Source organism: Lagenorhynchus albirostris, chromosome 1 (assembly GCF_949774975.1).
Source record: "Lagenorhynchus albirostris chromosome 1, mLagAlb1.1, whole genome shotgun sequence".
Lineage (NCBI taxonomy): Eukaryota > Metazoa > Chordata > Mammalia > Artiodactyla > Delphinidae > Lagenorhynchus > Lagenorhynchus albirostris.
The window spans coordinates 187782817-187799893 of NC_083095.1; the positions used below are offsets into that span (position 1 = coordinate 187782817).

General features: G+C 41.4%; 1 protein-coding gene across 1 annotated transcript in view; it reads left to right on the forward strand.

The window, feature by feature from the left end:
- Positions 1-1546: 1546 nt before the first annotated feature.
- Positions 1547-17077, forward strand: part of STAM (signal transducing adaptor molecule) — a 69658-nt gene continuing 54127 nt past the window's right edge. Inside the window, exon 1 of the mRNA XM_060162664.1 lies at positions 1547-1756. Coding sequence (XP_060018647.1) covers positions 1717-1756 — 40 coding nt within the window. The 5' untranslated portion in view covers positions 1547-1716. The remainder of the gene's footprint in view (positions 1757-17077) is intronic.

Genomic DNA, 17077 nt, shown 5'->3' on the forward strand with positions numbered 1-17077 from the left:
CTATGATTTACTGAACGAATACTAGTTAAAACGATTACTTACATTTATTTAGCACTTGCTGTATGCTGGGCACTTAAGGGCTTCGTTTGTGTGAATCCATTTGATTCTCACAACCTGATTATTACTCCTGTTTCATACCGATGAGGAAACTGAGGCACCAAGAGGGAAGTAGTGTGTCCAATCCCTAAATGTCGGGCATTTTCGTGTTTAACAATGCTCTGATATTATAAACAAGGTTGCCATGAATATATTTGTTCACGTTTTTAAGGAATGTCTTTAGGATGAATTGAAAAAAGTAGAATTGTTGGGTCCAAAGGTACTCACGGTTTTAAAAGCTTGTGTTACATACTTCCAGATATTTCTTGTAGGGAGACTGTAATAATTTCATCCAACATTGTGAGTGTACGATTCCCCACATCCCTGACTCTTTTTCATCTTTGTCTCAATGAGAAACACGTATCTAAATGCTACTCTAATCGTCATTTTTCACTTTTAGAAATGGGACTTCATTCTTAATGGATGTTTCTAAGCCCTCCTCATATTCCACAATACCAATCCTGTTGTCCACACGTTGTAAACGTTTACATGCTACATTCGGAAGTGCTCTAATTTTGGTAGACTTACATAACTTCAATTTACATGCAAGATGCTCTAAGTTCCTTCCAAGAGGGATGCAAAATTCTTTAGAAGATGCTGCTTAACATTTCTAGAGGATATAATTTTTTGGGTAAAGTTATAAATAAAATGACGAAATAGTTTAAGTTATTACGAATCACTAATCAATCGCTAGCTCCATTTTTCAGTTTTCTCTTGTTGCTCGGTTTGGGGCGGGGGGGCGGGTATCGTAGACCTTCTTGCGCTGTGCCACTGCTTTGCCGATCACCGTAATCGCTTAGTGAGTGCACAGTCAGTCAGTAGGTGCCAACGCCCAGCCAGAAGTGCTTTTGACCAAGCCTCCAAAGCGGGCGTTCGGGGCCTCTCGGGAAGGTGCCAGCGCAGCCTCAGCCGCCGCGAGCAGCCGCGCGCCCGACACTCCCCTCGTGGGGACTCTGGCCAAGCCGCCCCGCTCACATGACTTCACCGAGCAAGTTCCTTGTCACCGCAGGCAGAGAATTGAACTCACAGCCCTTTTACTTAGATGCCCTCGAGTGAAGGGGCTTCCATCCCCCTCCCCAGGGACCACAAAGTTGTGACAACCGACGGAACGGGTGGGAGAAAGGGATCTCCCCTCTCTCTCCCCAGCCTCGACCCCTTTTCTTTCTACTCAGCCTCTGATTCACGCCTGGGCTCGCTAGTCGGCTTCGGCGCGCCCGGAGGACCCCGTCCTCCGGAGGTTCCCGACCAAGGCCAAAGCAGGAAGCGCAGGCATCACGGCCACTCTCCCGTGTAGCTAATCAAAGCGGGGCCGGGCGGAGGGGGCTCTGGGGTTGGGCCGGTTTGGGCGGGGCAGGTTCCAAGCAGGTTCTGGGCAGGCGGCGCCGAGGGCGCCCAGATTCCCGACAGGCTCCGCGCCGGGGGCCTTCGCGGCTCCTTCGCTCCTGTCGCCGCCGCCGACGCCGCGGTAGCTGGGGGTCGGTGAGAGGAGGAGCTGTCGCGGAGCCCTGGGGGTCCGTCTTGGTCGCTGTTTTTGTCTGAGGAGCCTTCCTTCCTCGGTCGTACCCTGACTCCCGCGGTGTCGAGGGGGAGTCCCTGCGGACACCTCAGCACGCAGTGGAGATGCCTCTCTTTGCCACCAATCCCTTCGATCAGGACGTCGGTAGGTGCTTCTGCCGCCCCCTGTCCACCTCCGGCGGACCGCGAGCCTGCTGTGCCCGCACCTGGCGGACGGTCTGGACCCCCGGGCCGGGCGAGTCCTGCCCCTTCCCTGAGGCTCTTTCTGTAAGAGTTTGGAGGAGGTTGGGGGCTCGGCGCATCCTCTTGGAAAGAAGGGGGACTGTGAGAGCCTGGGAAACGGGCCTTGAGCTGGGGCTGTGGGTTCCGAAAGAACTGCTGGAGAGGTGGGTGACGAAGGCCGCGGAGGAACAGCTGGGGCGGGAGCTGGTGCTGGGACGGTGCTTCTGGGAGGACAGAGTCGAGAGCTAGGGAGTCTTCGCTAGCGTAGGATGATAAGCCCTGTGATAGAGTGTTTCCCGGGACACATGTCAGACATCTAGAACTAGGGGAATGTTTTAGGTTGGCTTCCTTAGGGGACTTTAAAATCTGTGATAGAACTGTAGCGGGAGGACAGAGCTTCTGGTTCAGGGTGGACTGTCAGAGATCTTGGGAGAGAATGATGAAGATGGAATACTTGGCAACAGTGTAGACGTCATTGAGGGCCGGAGACACTGGGCTGCCTTCCTTGGGTAGGTCTCAGTACTTTAAGTGTGGAAGAGAACCTGGGATCCGAAAATGCTAATTTGTTCTGAATTTGAAATGGTCTATTTTTGGTTTTCTGAGTCATCGGTTTTAGGTACTGATCATACCAATTCAACAGGTTAGTTTGTGTGTGTGTGTGTGTGTGTGTGTGTGTGTGTGTGTGTGTGTGTGTGTTTTCCTGGTCTGAGGGTAATAATTACAGGAGTTTGAGTTTTCAGGGAGAGAATTTTGGGGTGATTTGAATGCTCCTAGCATTTGGGGCACACACGTGTGGAGTGAAAGCAAGTTAAATACCGTGCCTAATTGCTAGAGTAAAGAAGAATAAGAACACCCTAATGGAGTTGCTTTTCATGTCTTTGTATATTTTAATGATAAAAGGTTTGAATCTTCTTTTTAACTCTAACTTACAGCCTGCCACTGAAGCTTGAAGGTTTGGGTTAAGACTAGAAAAAGGTTCAATCCCATCCCTGCCGCTGCCTAGCTCAGAGTGGAATCATGGGCAAGTTACTGGAGCCCTTTGAGTCCCAACGTCCTTGTCTTTAAAGAGAGGGAAGACGCATTCTGTTTGTGGTTCAGTGGAATAGTATGTGTAGCGGGGCCTCCTACAGTGCCTTTATATGGTGGGCAGCGACTAAATGATAGCTTTCTTCGGTTCCAGTTTAAATGAATGTCCTGAATCTTAGCAGTGGATGGAACTTTAGAGATGACTAGTAATAGTTAATAAATAACTAATTTGGAAATTACATTTAATTTAATAGGCAGTTAGCACACACTGTTTACAGGACACTGCTCAGTGACATAAGAGAGCGATGAGTAAGCAGCATGCTGCTGCTCTCAGGCAGGTGTATAACTTACCACGTTAACTTCCAGGGCAAATGCTTAAAGTAAAACAATTTCTTAATACCTTCTTCTTCTGTTTCCAGCACCTTGATCTAGTTTTCATGTTCGTATGTAATCTAGCTTCCAACTACCCAATCACTTTTATATCCTGTTGCCTTTTGAACCCACATTTCCATTGGATTCTTAATGTCACACCTTTCCCAGTACCTACACCACCCAGTTCAGACACAGGCTCCTTCTTACTTTTATACTTTTGCTTGTATTATTTCTTCTACCTTTCTTCACCTACTTATGATTAAAAGTCAACTCAGAATCCAACTCATACCTGAGTCATTTCCTTATTACTCTAACCTAGGGTTTCTTATCAGCGTCACTGCAGCTGGTTTGGACCAGATAAATGTCTTTTGTCCTGGGCGTCTGTCCTCTGCAATGTAGGCTGTTTAACAGCATCCCTGACCTGTCCCCACTAGATGCCAGTGGCACCTCTCCCCACCGAAACCCCAGTTATGATTTAAAACATCTCCAGACATAGCTAGATGTCCCCTGGGGGCACAGAATAGTTTCCAGTTAAGAAACACTGCTCTAGCCTACTGTAATCTCCACCCTTTTCAAAACTCCTGCGACACTTTTTGTCTTTACCAAATTATTTCGCATTAAAGATAGTTATATCTTGTATTAAGCCCCTGAACTCTTTTATTGGTTGCCACAGAGTAGGTGCTTAATAAAAGTTTGTTGAATTGAGAACGTGTCCATTGAGCCTGTAGACGGTAAGCTTCTTGAGTGTAGGAACATTGTTTTGCTCCAGAAAAGCTTACTTTTTGTTTGTTTGTTTTGCTTTTGTTTGTTTGTTTGTTTTTGGCCAAGCTGCTGTGTGGCTTGCGGGATCTTAGTTCCCCATTGAACCCACCCGCACCCTCGGTAGTGAAAGCGTGGAGTCTTAACCACTGGACCGCCAGGGAACTCCCAGAAAAGCTTACTTCTTAAAGTTAGGTTTTAGTGTTTGGATCAATTCTCTCCTCATGATCCATGTATCAAAATATCGTGAAAGTTTATCTAAGAAGACCTGCCGGAGACCCCAGCAAATCATCCTTGGACAGAGTCCAAGAGACTCCCATTTAAACTTTTTCACTAGCATGTAGAATAGTATGTAGAATACATTTAACAATATTTCTTCTTACTTTGTCAGTGAGTATGTCAGTGATATTAAAGTACTCCCACTAACTCACTTGATATATTTCACTTAACATTAGCATATATTTTTACTACTTCAAAATTAATTGCCTTTAGCTTTATTCATCAATAAACTGAAATGGTAAATCGGAAATTTACATACTGATATATACCACATAACACTTCATATAAAGAGATAAAATACTGGTGATCACTTTTCCTTTGAAGAAGCGCCTAAATATGTTACTAGAATGTGAGCTCCATGAGGACAGGCATTTTTGTTTGGTTTGTTCACTACTATATCCCTAACACGTAGACCAGTCTCTGGCACTAATAAACATTTAGTAAACACTTACTGAATACATGAATCTCATTTTGGATGTTATATTTCTTGCTAAGTTCAACTCTTAAATTATGAAGATAACTCATTCCATCAAGCTTTTATTTCAGAGTCCATGGTGACTTGTCTTGCCAAACCCATCAGTCAATTCCTAGTTCATTTCTTTGTTGATCTCTTAGCATTCCTCTTTGATGTACTTTATTCACTTGGTTTCCAGGACACCAAACTTTTTCTGATTTTCTGCTTAGCTCTTTTTTAGTCTTTTTGGCTTCTCCTTTTTGTGACTTCCAAATGTTCAGTTCTAGAACTTCTTTTTTGAGACTTTTTTCCCCTTGGAGTCTTAGGAGGCAATTTAGCTTTGCACTAAGAATTCAGACTCTGGAGCTACACTGCCTGAACTCAATTACCAGGTTTGCTGCTTCCCAGCAGTGTGACTCTTTGGGTTAGTTGCTTAGATATTCTGTGCCTCAGTTTCTTTATCTTTAATATGGGATAGAGAGATGATAATAGTTTTTGGTTTCTTCCCCAAACCTGCTCATTCCTTCACTCTTGCCTGTTTCAGTAGATGGCACTGTTGGTATTTACTGCCACTCATCTCTAACGTCTAGGAGTCATCACTGATTCTTCTTTTTCCTTCATGCTTCATATCCATGCTATCAGCAAGATCTTCTGGCTCTACTTTAAAAATATATCCAGAATCTCATCACTTCTCCTTCTCACATCACTATTGTCTTACTCCAGCCATCGTTCTCTCTTTCATAGACTGTGGCAGGAGATTTCTAGAAGGCTTCTTTGCTACTACTCTTGCCCCTTACAATCAGTTCTCATTTACAAAGGTCAGTGATCTTTTAAAAATCTTAGGTACTGTCATTTACCTGCTCAGAACCTTCCAGGAGCTTCCGATCCCACTTACAGGGAAATGCAAGTTCCTTAGTGTGGCCCATAGTCTGGCCTTTCCTATGCCTCTGATATGATGACAGTCTCCAAACACTCTCTCTCATTCTAAGCTTCTTGGGTCTGAATATGCCAAGCTCACTCCTGCCTCTCTATCTATATTGTGCTGTTTTCTTTGCCTAGGTTATTTTTCCCTCAGGTATATGTGAAGGTTTTGATGTCCAGCACATCTTTCAAGACTCTGTTCAGAAGAGTTTCTAAGAGAGGCTTTCCCTGATTACCTTTTGTAAAAAATATCCATCTTTACCCTCTCTGTGTCCTTGTTCCATTTTGTTTCTTTATAGTACTCAACTACCTCACATTGATTGATTGGTTGGTTGATTGATTGCCACCTGTGTAGAATGTAAACTCCATAAGGACAAGAACTTTTCATTTCTATTCCTAGTACTTCAGGGACAGTGCCTGGTACATAGTAAGCACTCAATAAGTATTTATTAAAGGATGAGTTATTGATATCTTGCTATCTTTCCGGTCTTGCATATCTATTTGGTGTTCTAGTATCACCTAAAAAATCAATCTATCAGAAAACTGAACTTATCTTTCCAGTCTAGTTCTTCCTTCATTATGTGGTTATTTTATAATGTTCTAGTTATCTTGATTTGAAACCAAAGAGGCATCTTTGAATCATTACCCTGCCTCTACCAAATCATCATGTCTTTGTTTTTATACTACATTGCATTCCTAGTCACACTACTTTGGACCGGCTCGTAGCCTATAGAATTGGACATGTTTTTAGTCTGTGTTGCTAGTCCAGTCAATATCAAACCACAACCAGTTTCATCTTCGTAAATGTCAATGTCACATTCTTCTTCTGCAGTTTAGTGTGATGGAAAAACCTTGCTTGGGCTTTGGGTTTAAATTGCAGGTGCAGCATTTGCTCTTAGTAAGTGGGCAAAATATGGACATAGGCAAGTACAGAACCCCTCTGAGTTTTCCTTCCACTTGTGTGAATAGGGATAAAAATATCTACCTCAAGGAGTTGCTATGAGGAACACTTAAAAAGCACAGGACGTTCTAACTCTTTATTGGAGTTGAATATTCCAATTCAGCATGTTCAAACTCATATTCAAATTTCTCTTCTCAAGTTTGCTTTTCCTCTGTTCTCATGACTGGTACTTCAGTTTACTTAGTCAGATATGTCAAGAACCTGGGAGTCATTCTTAAATTCTGTAGTTGTAATTTTCTACATCCCCATGGCAAATATATACTGTCTGCTGTGTCCCAGCCACCCTGAACTTGCCCTCCAGGATTGTGGTGCTGCCATAGTCTGTGTGCTTCTCTTCCTGATAGCTCTTGAGTCCATTCATCTGTCCATCCGTTCAGGCCTCCCATCCTTTCTGTTCTCATCGCCACTGCCCAGCAAGTTTAGCTTGCTCTCTTAGGAGAGTCCGGTAGCTCTGTTATCCCTGCCTCCAGTCTGTCCCCAGTCATTTTCCAGGTGACAGTGATATTTCTAAAATGTAAATGTAATCATATGGCTCCTCTGATTAAAATAGTTCAGTGAATCTACAGCTTTTCACAGGAATTTGAACTTTTCAACATAGCATATAAGACCTTGTAGCATGTGGCTCCTTTTTTTACCTCTTCAGTCTCCACTCTTTTCCTCAAGGCATATTTCCTTGTTGGTTTTACACCACGGCTTTTTCATCTGTGGATCCTCTGAGCTGCCATACCTTTCTCTTCATTAGTCCCCATTAAGGTTGTTTTGAGGAGATGATGCACGGAAAGCACTTAGCCCAGTACCTGCCATGTAGTATGTTCGGAACCTTTAGAGGCTACTCAGATTCTAAGGGCTGGAATCAGTTACTGTGAAAACATACTCAGGAGAAAAATGTAAAAATCTAGAATACAGGTCTGTTAAAGGTCTGATATCCACTGGGTTAAGAAATTTTGTGCTCATTGTTTCTTCTGTACCTATTTTACTTCTTCTGTAAGCTCTTCTTTCTAATGCTTCTAGATTTTCATTTCTATTTTGTGCTCTTTTCTGAGATGCTTTCATGCTGTTCCTTTGACACCTACTTCCCTTTCTGGTTAGAAGAGCTTCAGATTGCTCTTCCAATGGAATTTCCAGTGGTCAGGAGGGATAGGGATATTTGGTGAAACAAACGTTTTTGAAAAATTGATTCCGATCTCAAAAAGAGGGTAATTTCTTTAAGACTTGCTTTTTCCATTGGCCATTTTTGATGAACTTTTATGTCTCCAAACTGATTGAATGACAGTCTTTTTCCTATAGCCTGAATGTGATGGGCAGTCATCCTCTCAGCATTTCTTACCTCCCCAAATCTTTGGCAGTCATAAATTTTGAGAAAATCAAAAGTAGCTGCTTATCAGAAAAAAGTGCTTCAATCCATTGAGAAGACTACTGAAATTCAAATGAGACTCAGTGTGTGATTTTTCTGGGTACTGCTAGGCAAATTTCTCAATCTCCTCTTTTTGGGTAGAAGGAAAAGGATAGTCTGAGGATAAAATGAGATCATTATGAAGCTTCGAATTCTTTAGAAGCAAGTGTGTGTTATTTTCCCACATACCGTGTTTTTGTCTTAGAAAATAAATAGTTTTGAATTCATTTGCTATTCACAAAGCCATGTTGAACTGCTACTAGTAGTTTATACTTTTCTGATTTAAAAAGTATTTGTTGTTTTACAATGTAGAAGAACTGCTATAGCTCTTGATCTTGAGGCAGCATCAATAAATAATGTGAACAATTTTAGCGTTCTGAAATGGGTTGCATTTCTGATCTGTGTATATAAGTCTGAGTCAGATCCTGATCCTGTTTGTGCATAGGAGAATGTTTAGCATAGTATCTGTTAATGACCGTACCAGACACTCCTGGGTTTGCCTTAATTCAGATCATCCTTAGTTATGATAATAGACAATTTGTATTTTAACAGACATACGCTTGTCATTTCTAGTTAACTATTTACTTTTTAATAAGTTAAGTTTTAATAAGCTTAACTATTTTTAAACAGAGTGATAGGTTTTAAGATTTAAGTGTGTTCTTTTTAAAGAATGCACTAAGCTTTTAAAAAATCTGCTTGGCTACCAGTCAGTGAGGATGATGAATTAAGCGCACTACCAGATCAAAGTGATAACTTGCTTTCCTTTTTCTAAGATGAAGTACAGTCATCCCTCAATATCTGCAGGACTCCCGTGGACACCAAAACTGCAGATGTTCAAGTCCCTTATATAAAATGGCATAATGTTTTCATATAACCTACGTACATCCTCAAATATACTTTTATTTTTTTAAACTTTATTTAATTAATTTATTTATTTAGGCTGTGTCGCAGCATGTGGGATCTTAGTTCCCCGACCAGGGATCAAACTCGCGGCCCCTGCAGCAGAAGCACGGAGTCCTAACCGCTGGGCTGCCAGGGAATTCCCCTCTCATATACTTTTTAAATTTTTTAAATTTTTTATTTTTGGCTGCGTTGCGTCTTCGTTGCTGCGTGTGGGCTTTCTATAGTTGTGGCGAGCGGGGGCTACTCTTCATTGCGGTGCATGGGCTTCTCATTGTGGTGGCTTCTCTTGTTGTGGAGCACAAGCTCTAGGCATGCAGGCTTCAGTAGCTGTGGCTCGCAGGCTCAGTAGTTGTGGCTCACGGGCTCTCGAGCGCAGGCTCAGTAGTTGTGGCACACGGGCTTATTTGCTCCGCGACGTGGGATCTTCCTGGACCAGGGCTCGAACCCATGTCCCCTGCATTGGCAGGTGGATTCTTAACCACTGCGCCACCAGGGAAGTCCCCACCCCTCCCATATACTTTAAATCATCTCTAGAATACTTGTAACCCCTAATAAAATGTCAATGTTATATAAATAATTGTAAATACAATGTAAATGCTATGTGAATATTTGCCCACACACAGCAAATTCAAGTTTTGCTTTTTGGAACTTTTTGGAATTTTTTTTCTGACTATTTTTGACCTGTGGACGCTGAATCTGTGGACTGTAAGTGTTAGACTGGAGGATATTGTTCAGGATGACTCACTCAGTCTTCTTGGGCTTCAGAGGTATTGGGAGTTTATGGGATAGGGCTCTAGGATTCCTCAATTAGAGCAATTCCACTTGAATTTACTTCACATATTGGTTTCCTTTAAGACAAATATTTTATATAAAAGAGATTGTTGAATAATAAAGAATTTTACTAATCTTTGTTCCTGTTTTCTGGAAGGGAACCTGTAAATCGTTGGAATTTCCTGAGTGATAGGAGCGTCTTTCTAACTCATGGTGGGTTCCTGGGACAATACCTTGGTTTATGCTACAGAGATGACTCAGCATGGGGGCTGGTGGCTCCAAAAAGACTAACCTTTTGATAAAGATGGCTGGGACTTTGAGTCACACGATATCAGCTAGACCTCCAGAAAGGGGGAGGAGGCCTGGAGATTGAGTTCTAGGAGGTGGCCAATCATTCAATCAACTATACCTTCATAATGAAACCCCAATAAAAACTCTGGACACTGAACCTCTGTTGAGCTTCCTGGTTGGTGATACACACTGATGTGCCATGATGTGCCAGGAGGCTGGTGAGTCCCGAGGGCACAGAAGCTTTGCATTTGAGATCCTCCCAGACCTAGTCCCGTGCGTCTCTCTTCATTGGCTGGTTGTCATTTGTATCTTTTATAATAAAACTGTAATTATAAGTGCTTTTCTGAGTTCTGTGAATTATCGAACCTGAGGGGATAGTGGAAACCCCTGAATTTGTAGCCAGTTGGTCAGAAGTACATGTGGCTGGAAACCCTGGAGCTTGTTTCTGTGTCTGAAGTGAGGGGAGACTTGGGGAGTTCTGTGCCCTCAACCTGTGAAGTGTGTGCTAACTCTGTGTAGTCAGCATCAGAATTACATTGTAGAGGGTTTCTGCATTGAAAAGTAAAATTTGAAAACCATTGAAGTAGATGCTGTTAAAGGTCCATGTTTCTATGACGTTTATGGATTCACATTGCAGTTACATGATTAGATTTCTTATTTATTGAGCATATAGGCTGAAAGCATGAACATTGAAAGAATTACCCAAAATAGAAATTGTTATTTTCAAGGGATTTACAATTATGGAAGCTTGAACAGGTCAGTTTGACTCAGTTACCCTCTTGGCATACCTGCCAGCAAGAACAAATTAAACAGCATTTAAACATTTGCTTTCAAAGTAAACCATTTAGTTTCCAGAGTAATGTTAAGTTTCTCATTATATTTTCTTCTTTTCCCTCTTCCTTTTTGGCAACAGATTCATTTTTTTCTTAAAAGTCCAGCTCTGATCAGATTGTTTCCTTGCTCAAGATTTTCTAGGCTTTCTGGTGTTTCTTGAATTAATACAGATGCCTCATTTTGTATTTTGGGTCTTAGAGTGCTTCCTGCCTTTCACAAAGTAGTCTCTATTTCAGCCAGCCTACATTCTTCTTTGTATTTCTCTTCTGTTTTCATAACTTTACTGTATTCACTTAAATAGAAATAAGAGTTTATTTTTAATCCTGTTCTCCTCTTAGTTTCTAAATATATTAAGAATCCTTTCCTGATATTCATTCTCTCTCCTCCCAGGTGTTTACCATTTTTTCAATTTGCTTTAGGCTTTGTATTTTTTGTGTGTGATATTTTGTGTGTGATATATTCAGGTCTCTATCTGTTGGTTTCATTTTCCGTTTTTAGAGTCTGAGCTACTTCAGATAGGGTCTGGCCTAGACTAGAAACTTATTCCATTTTGTTGAATATCTGTCCAGCTTTTGTAATTTCCTGCAAATAAGTCACCTTACCATGATCTCAGATGTTTTGGACATTTGTGTTAATTCTTAACAGGAATTAATTTGTGTGAATAATCTGCTTTTAGAAAATGGTAGGGTAATTGGACATAGGTGCCCTATCTGCCACTACCCATTGGTTATCACCCACTGCCGCCTTATTATTTATTCTATGGATAGTTCTCCATGGCAGTGACTAATGGGTAGGTGTTGCTATAGCCCTTGGGACCATGATATGGCTCAGGTATTGCAAACCTACAAAGAATTTGGACAGAGTTGGCTATTTGTATTTTCTGCTTTTAAACTGGCTATGACTGACCTCCAGCTCTCAGTAATAAGTCAAAATGGGGAAGTAAGTGTTGCCTGTTGAACGAGGTAGCAGGGCATTGAGGGGAATAGGGGATCAGGAATTTCGTTATCTCATCACCAAGACCTATCATTATAGGTAAGAATCTTGGTATGGATCAGGCTTTCTACCCCCAAACCATCTCAGGTTAAAAAACATGTAAATATTAGTGAAGATCTTGGAGGTGCTGTCTTTTAACATATCTGTTCTTGGCATTACAGTGCTCCAGTTAAGACAGGTTGCCTTCTGCTTTGGTGTAGTTTTTGTTTCAGAAGATAACAGTTACTTCTTTTTGAAGTTTTTTTCCCTCTTACATAGGCTCTTGTTTGTTCTAAGTTGCTTTCTTCTGCGTTGGATTTGCTAATATTTTGTTGAGGATTTTTGCATCTGTTGATATTTTCATGAGAGATATTGGACTGTAGTTTTCTTTTCCACTAATGTCTTTGGTTTTAGTACTAGGGTAATACTGTCCTCATAGAATGAGTTACGAAGTATTTCTTCTGCTTCTGTCTTCTAGATGAGATCGTAGAGAATTGGTATAATTTCTTCCTTAAATGTTTGGTAGAATGCACCATTAACCTATCTATGCCTGGTGCTTTCTATTTTGGAAGGTTACTGATTACTCGTTCAGTTTCTTTAATGGATATAGGCCTATACGGATTGTCTGTCTTTTCTTATTTGTGATTTGGCAAATGTGTTTTTTGAGGACTTGGCCCATTTTTTCCTAGGTTATCAAATTTGTGGGCATAGAGTTGTTGTTAATTACTATGTGCTTTTATTCAACACCACCAAGAAGTCTTTCAGTTTTCAGTGAACACTGACTAGATACCCCAGATATTTAGCTCAATTCTGACACTATCTATTTACCTAGGGAGAATATCAGATTCCACAGGTTAAGGGCTCAGTCGTACAAGACTGCCTTCACTCCCCACTTCAGGTGCCAGTCCAGGAGGTTACCTGTGCTTCTGACTGACTGGCTGTAGATTGGAGGCTCCCATGATTCTCTCATGGCTCTTCACCCATAGTAGTATTCATTTAATAGCCTTTTTATGTCCATGAAATCTGTAGTGAGGTCCCCTCTTTCATTTCTGATGTTAATAATTTGTGTTTTCTCTCTCATTCTTTTTTTGGTTACTCTATCAATTTCGTTGATCTTTCCAAACAACCAATTTTTGATTGTACTGATTTTTCTCTCTTTTCTGTTTTCAATTTCATTGATTTCTGCTCTAAATTTTTTCCTTTAGCTTACTTTGGATTTAATTTCCTCTTCTAGTTTCCTAAAGGGGAAGTTTATGTTAGAGATTTTTGATTCTCTTTTCTGATGTATAAATTCAGATTTCCCACTAAGCATTGATATCAAATGCCTCCCACAAAATTTGATAAGTTGTACTTTCATTTTTGTTTAATTCATAATATTTTAATATTTCTCCAGTTTTTGACCTGTGTATTATTTACAAGTGTGTGTTATTTAATCTTCACATATTTGGGGATTTCCCAGCTCTTTTTGTTAATGATTTCTAGTTTAATTCCATTGTAGCCTGTTAGCAGACATTGTATGATTTCTAGTTTTTAAAATTTGTTATGGTGTGTTTTATGGCCCAGAATATGGTCTGTTTTGTTACGTTCCAGGTGAACTTGAGCAGAATGTATTCTGCTGTTGTTGGATGAAATAGTCTACAGATGTTAATTATATCCAGTTGATTGATGGTGGTGTTGAGTTCAACTATGTCCTTAAACTGATTTTCTGTCTACTGGAACTGTCCATTTCTGACAGAGACGTGTTGAAGTCTCCAGCTATAATAGTGGCTTCATCTGTTTCTCTTTGCAGTGCCATTACTTTTTATTTCAGTTATCTTGACAGTCTGTAGTTAGGCACATGCATGTTAAGGATTGTTGTCTTCTCTGAGAATTGACCCCTTTACTATTATGTAATGCCTCTGTCCCTGATAATTTTCCTTGCTCCAGGGTTGGCTCTGTCAGAAATACAGCTACTCCCACTTCCTTGTGATTAGTGTTAGCATGGTATATCTTTCTCCATCCCTTTATTTTTAATCTATATGTATCTTTATATTTAAAGTGGGTTCTTGTAGATGACATATAATTGGATTTCATCTTTTGATCACTCTGACAATCTCTATCTGTATTTAGACCATTAACATTTAAAGTGATTATTGATATTGTTGAACTAATATCTACCATATCTGTTACAATTTTCTAGTTGTAGCCCTTGTTCTTTGTTCCTGTTTCTTACACTTTCCCCCCTGCCTTTTGTGGTTTTAACTGAGCATTTTATATGATTCCATTTTCTCTCTTTTTTTAGCATATCAGTTATCCTTTTTTTTCTACTTGCAGAATTTACAATATACATTTACAACTAGTCCAAGTCCACTTGCAAATAACATTGTACCACTTCACTGGTAGTACAACTCACCTTCTAGTAGCAAACTATTCCTAATTTCTCTCTTTTGTTCCTGGTGTCCTTGCTGTGATTCATTTCACTCATACACACGCCTGCACACACATACACACACACAAATACATACACACACACGTGTATACATGTCTCCTGTATCCTCTCCTTGGAGAACTTTTTAAAACATTTCTTGCGAAGCCAGTCTGCTATCAACGGGTTCCCTCAATGTTTCTTAGTATGAAAAAGTCTTTATTTCTCCTTTCCTTGTGAATAATTTCACAGGGTGTATAATCCTAGGTTGGTGATTATTTTCTCTCCACACTGTTTGATTCCATTCTCTCCTTGTTTGCATAGTTTCTGAGATGTCAGGTGTAACCATTATGTTTACTTCTGAATAGGAAAGGTGTTTTTTCCTGCTGGCTTCTTCTTAATTTTTTCTTTATCTTTGATTTTCTGCAGTTTGAATGTGATATGCCTAGGTGTAGAGGTTGGTTTGTTTGACAGGTATTGTGCTTGGTGTTCCTGGAGCTTCCTGGACCTGTGGTTTGGTGTCTGACATTAATTTGGGGAAATTCTGAGTCATACTTGCTTCAAATATTTCTTCTATTTCTTTTTCTCCTTCTTCTCTGGTATTCCAATAATGCCTTTGTTACAGCTTTTATAGTTTCCCACATTCTTGGATAATCTGTTCCAGTTTTTTTCCCCCCTGCCAGTCATTTTTTCTCTTTGCTTTTCAGTTTTGGAAATTCTATTGACATATCCTCAGGCTCAGAGATTCTTGCCTCAGTCGTGTCCAGACTGCTGATGAGCCTATCAAAGACATTCGTTTCTGTTATACTATTTTTGATCTCCAGTATTTCTTTTTGATTCTTTTTTAGAATTTCCATATCTCTGCTTACATTGTCCATCTGTTCTTGCATGTTACCTCCTTTTTCCATTAGAGCTCTTATTAGCATATTAATCATAGTCTTTAAAATTTCTGGTCTGATAATTCCAACATCCTTGTCATGTCTGAGTCTGGTTCTGATGCTAGTCTGGTCTCTTCCAACGGTGGTCTTTGCATTATAGAATGTGGCTTGCTGGAAGCTGGAGACGATGTACTAGATGAAGGGACACCAGCCTTTAGTGGTGTGAGGATCAGGTACTGATAGTCCTGTGATTAGGGCTCAGTGAGCCTCTGCCCCGGGGAGTGAATTTTCATGTGCTGCTCTCCCTTAAGTTGGGACGGGATGGCTACAGTGGGCTGGAGTTGGATATTCCCCTTTTCCCACGTAGAAGGCTAGAGCAGGCTAGCGTTGGGATTTCCCTTCCCCCAGGTGGGTTAATCTCTGATAAAACTCTAGTTAGTTAGGGGCTGGTAAAATTATTTCTCTTGAGAGTAGGCCTTGTTAAGAAGAGAATACTCTGGTGTATTTCAAAATTATCAGTTTCTCTCCCCCTGCTGGAAAAAATAGGAGAAATTTCCTGTGATATTCACCTTGAGAACTTGGGAGAACCCATGGAAGTAGAACTCACAAAAGGGCTTCCCTGGTAGTGCAGTGGTTAAGAATCTGCCTGCCAGTGTAGGGGACAAGGGTTTGAGCCCTGCACTGGGAAGATTCCACGTGCTGTGGAGCACCTAAGCCCGTGCACCACAACTACTGAGCCTGCGCTCTAGAGCCCGCGAGCCACAACTACTGAGCCTGTGTGCCACAACTACTGAAGCCTGCACGCCTAGGGGCCTTGCTCTGCAACAAGAGAGGCCACCACAATGAGAAGCCCATGCACAGCAATGAAGAGTAGCCCCTGATCGTGGCAACTAGAGAAAGCCCGCGCGCAGCAACGAAGACCCAATGCAGCCAAAAATAAATGAATAAAACAAATAAATTTATTTAAAAAAAAAAGCTCACAAAAGTGTGGGGGGAGCTTCCCTGGTGGCGCAGTGGTTGAGAGTCCGCCTGCCAGTGCAGGGGACACGGGTTCGTGCCCCGGTCTGGGAGGGTCCCACGTGCCGCGGAGCGGCTGCGCCCGTGAGCCATGGCCGCTGGGCCTGCGCGTCCGGAGCCTATGCTCCGCAGCGGGAGAGGCCGCAGCGGTGAGAGGCCCGCGTACCGCAAAAAAAAAAAAACTAAATAAATAAATAAATAAAGTGTGGGGGCTCCCCTAAGCCTAGGCTTCTCTGGAGTTTTAAGTCTCCGACTTGTGCACACTTCTCCTCTGGCAGTTTGGCAGTTTCAGTTTAGATTTTTGTGCCCTGGTACTGGTTCCTGGAGATGTTTCTGCTCAGGGGCTTCTGCTCTGTTAAGTTGTGATTCTGTATATCCACCTATCTGTTTGTCTCATTTTGGGGGCAGCAGTTTGCCCTGTGACCTCACTTCTGAGGCATCTAAGAAGAGTTGTTGACTTTTCACTTTGTTTACTGTTTTACTTGTTAGGATGAAGTGAATACTTCCAAGCTCCTTACATGCTGGACTGGAAAATGGAAGTAATTGCTTATTTTTAGTGCCTAAGTCTCAACTATACCTGGTATCTCCTTGTCTAGAAAAGAAATTTGCTTTACCTGCAGAAAGTAAACCATCACTCTTTTGCTCCGAGGGGGAGAGGTGATTGCTAGAGCCTGTAAGGAAGCAAAGTAGGGACTACCTACATTTCAAACAGCATTAACCGATTTTGCTAACTTGGAGGTCCTCTTTTTCTTCTTCGTTCTTAATTGCAGACATTCTTTCTGCTATGAGTACTTGAATTTTCTGAGGATTCAACAGACTGGTTCTTTTTTTATTTTTTAATATTTATTTACTTAATAGATCTTTACTGGAGTATAATTGCTTTACAATACTGTGTTAGAGTGAATCAGCCATATGCATACATATATCCCCATATCCCCTCCATCTTGAGCCTCCCTCCCACCCTCCCTATCCCACCCCTCTAGGTTGTCCCAAAGCACCGAGACGGTTC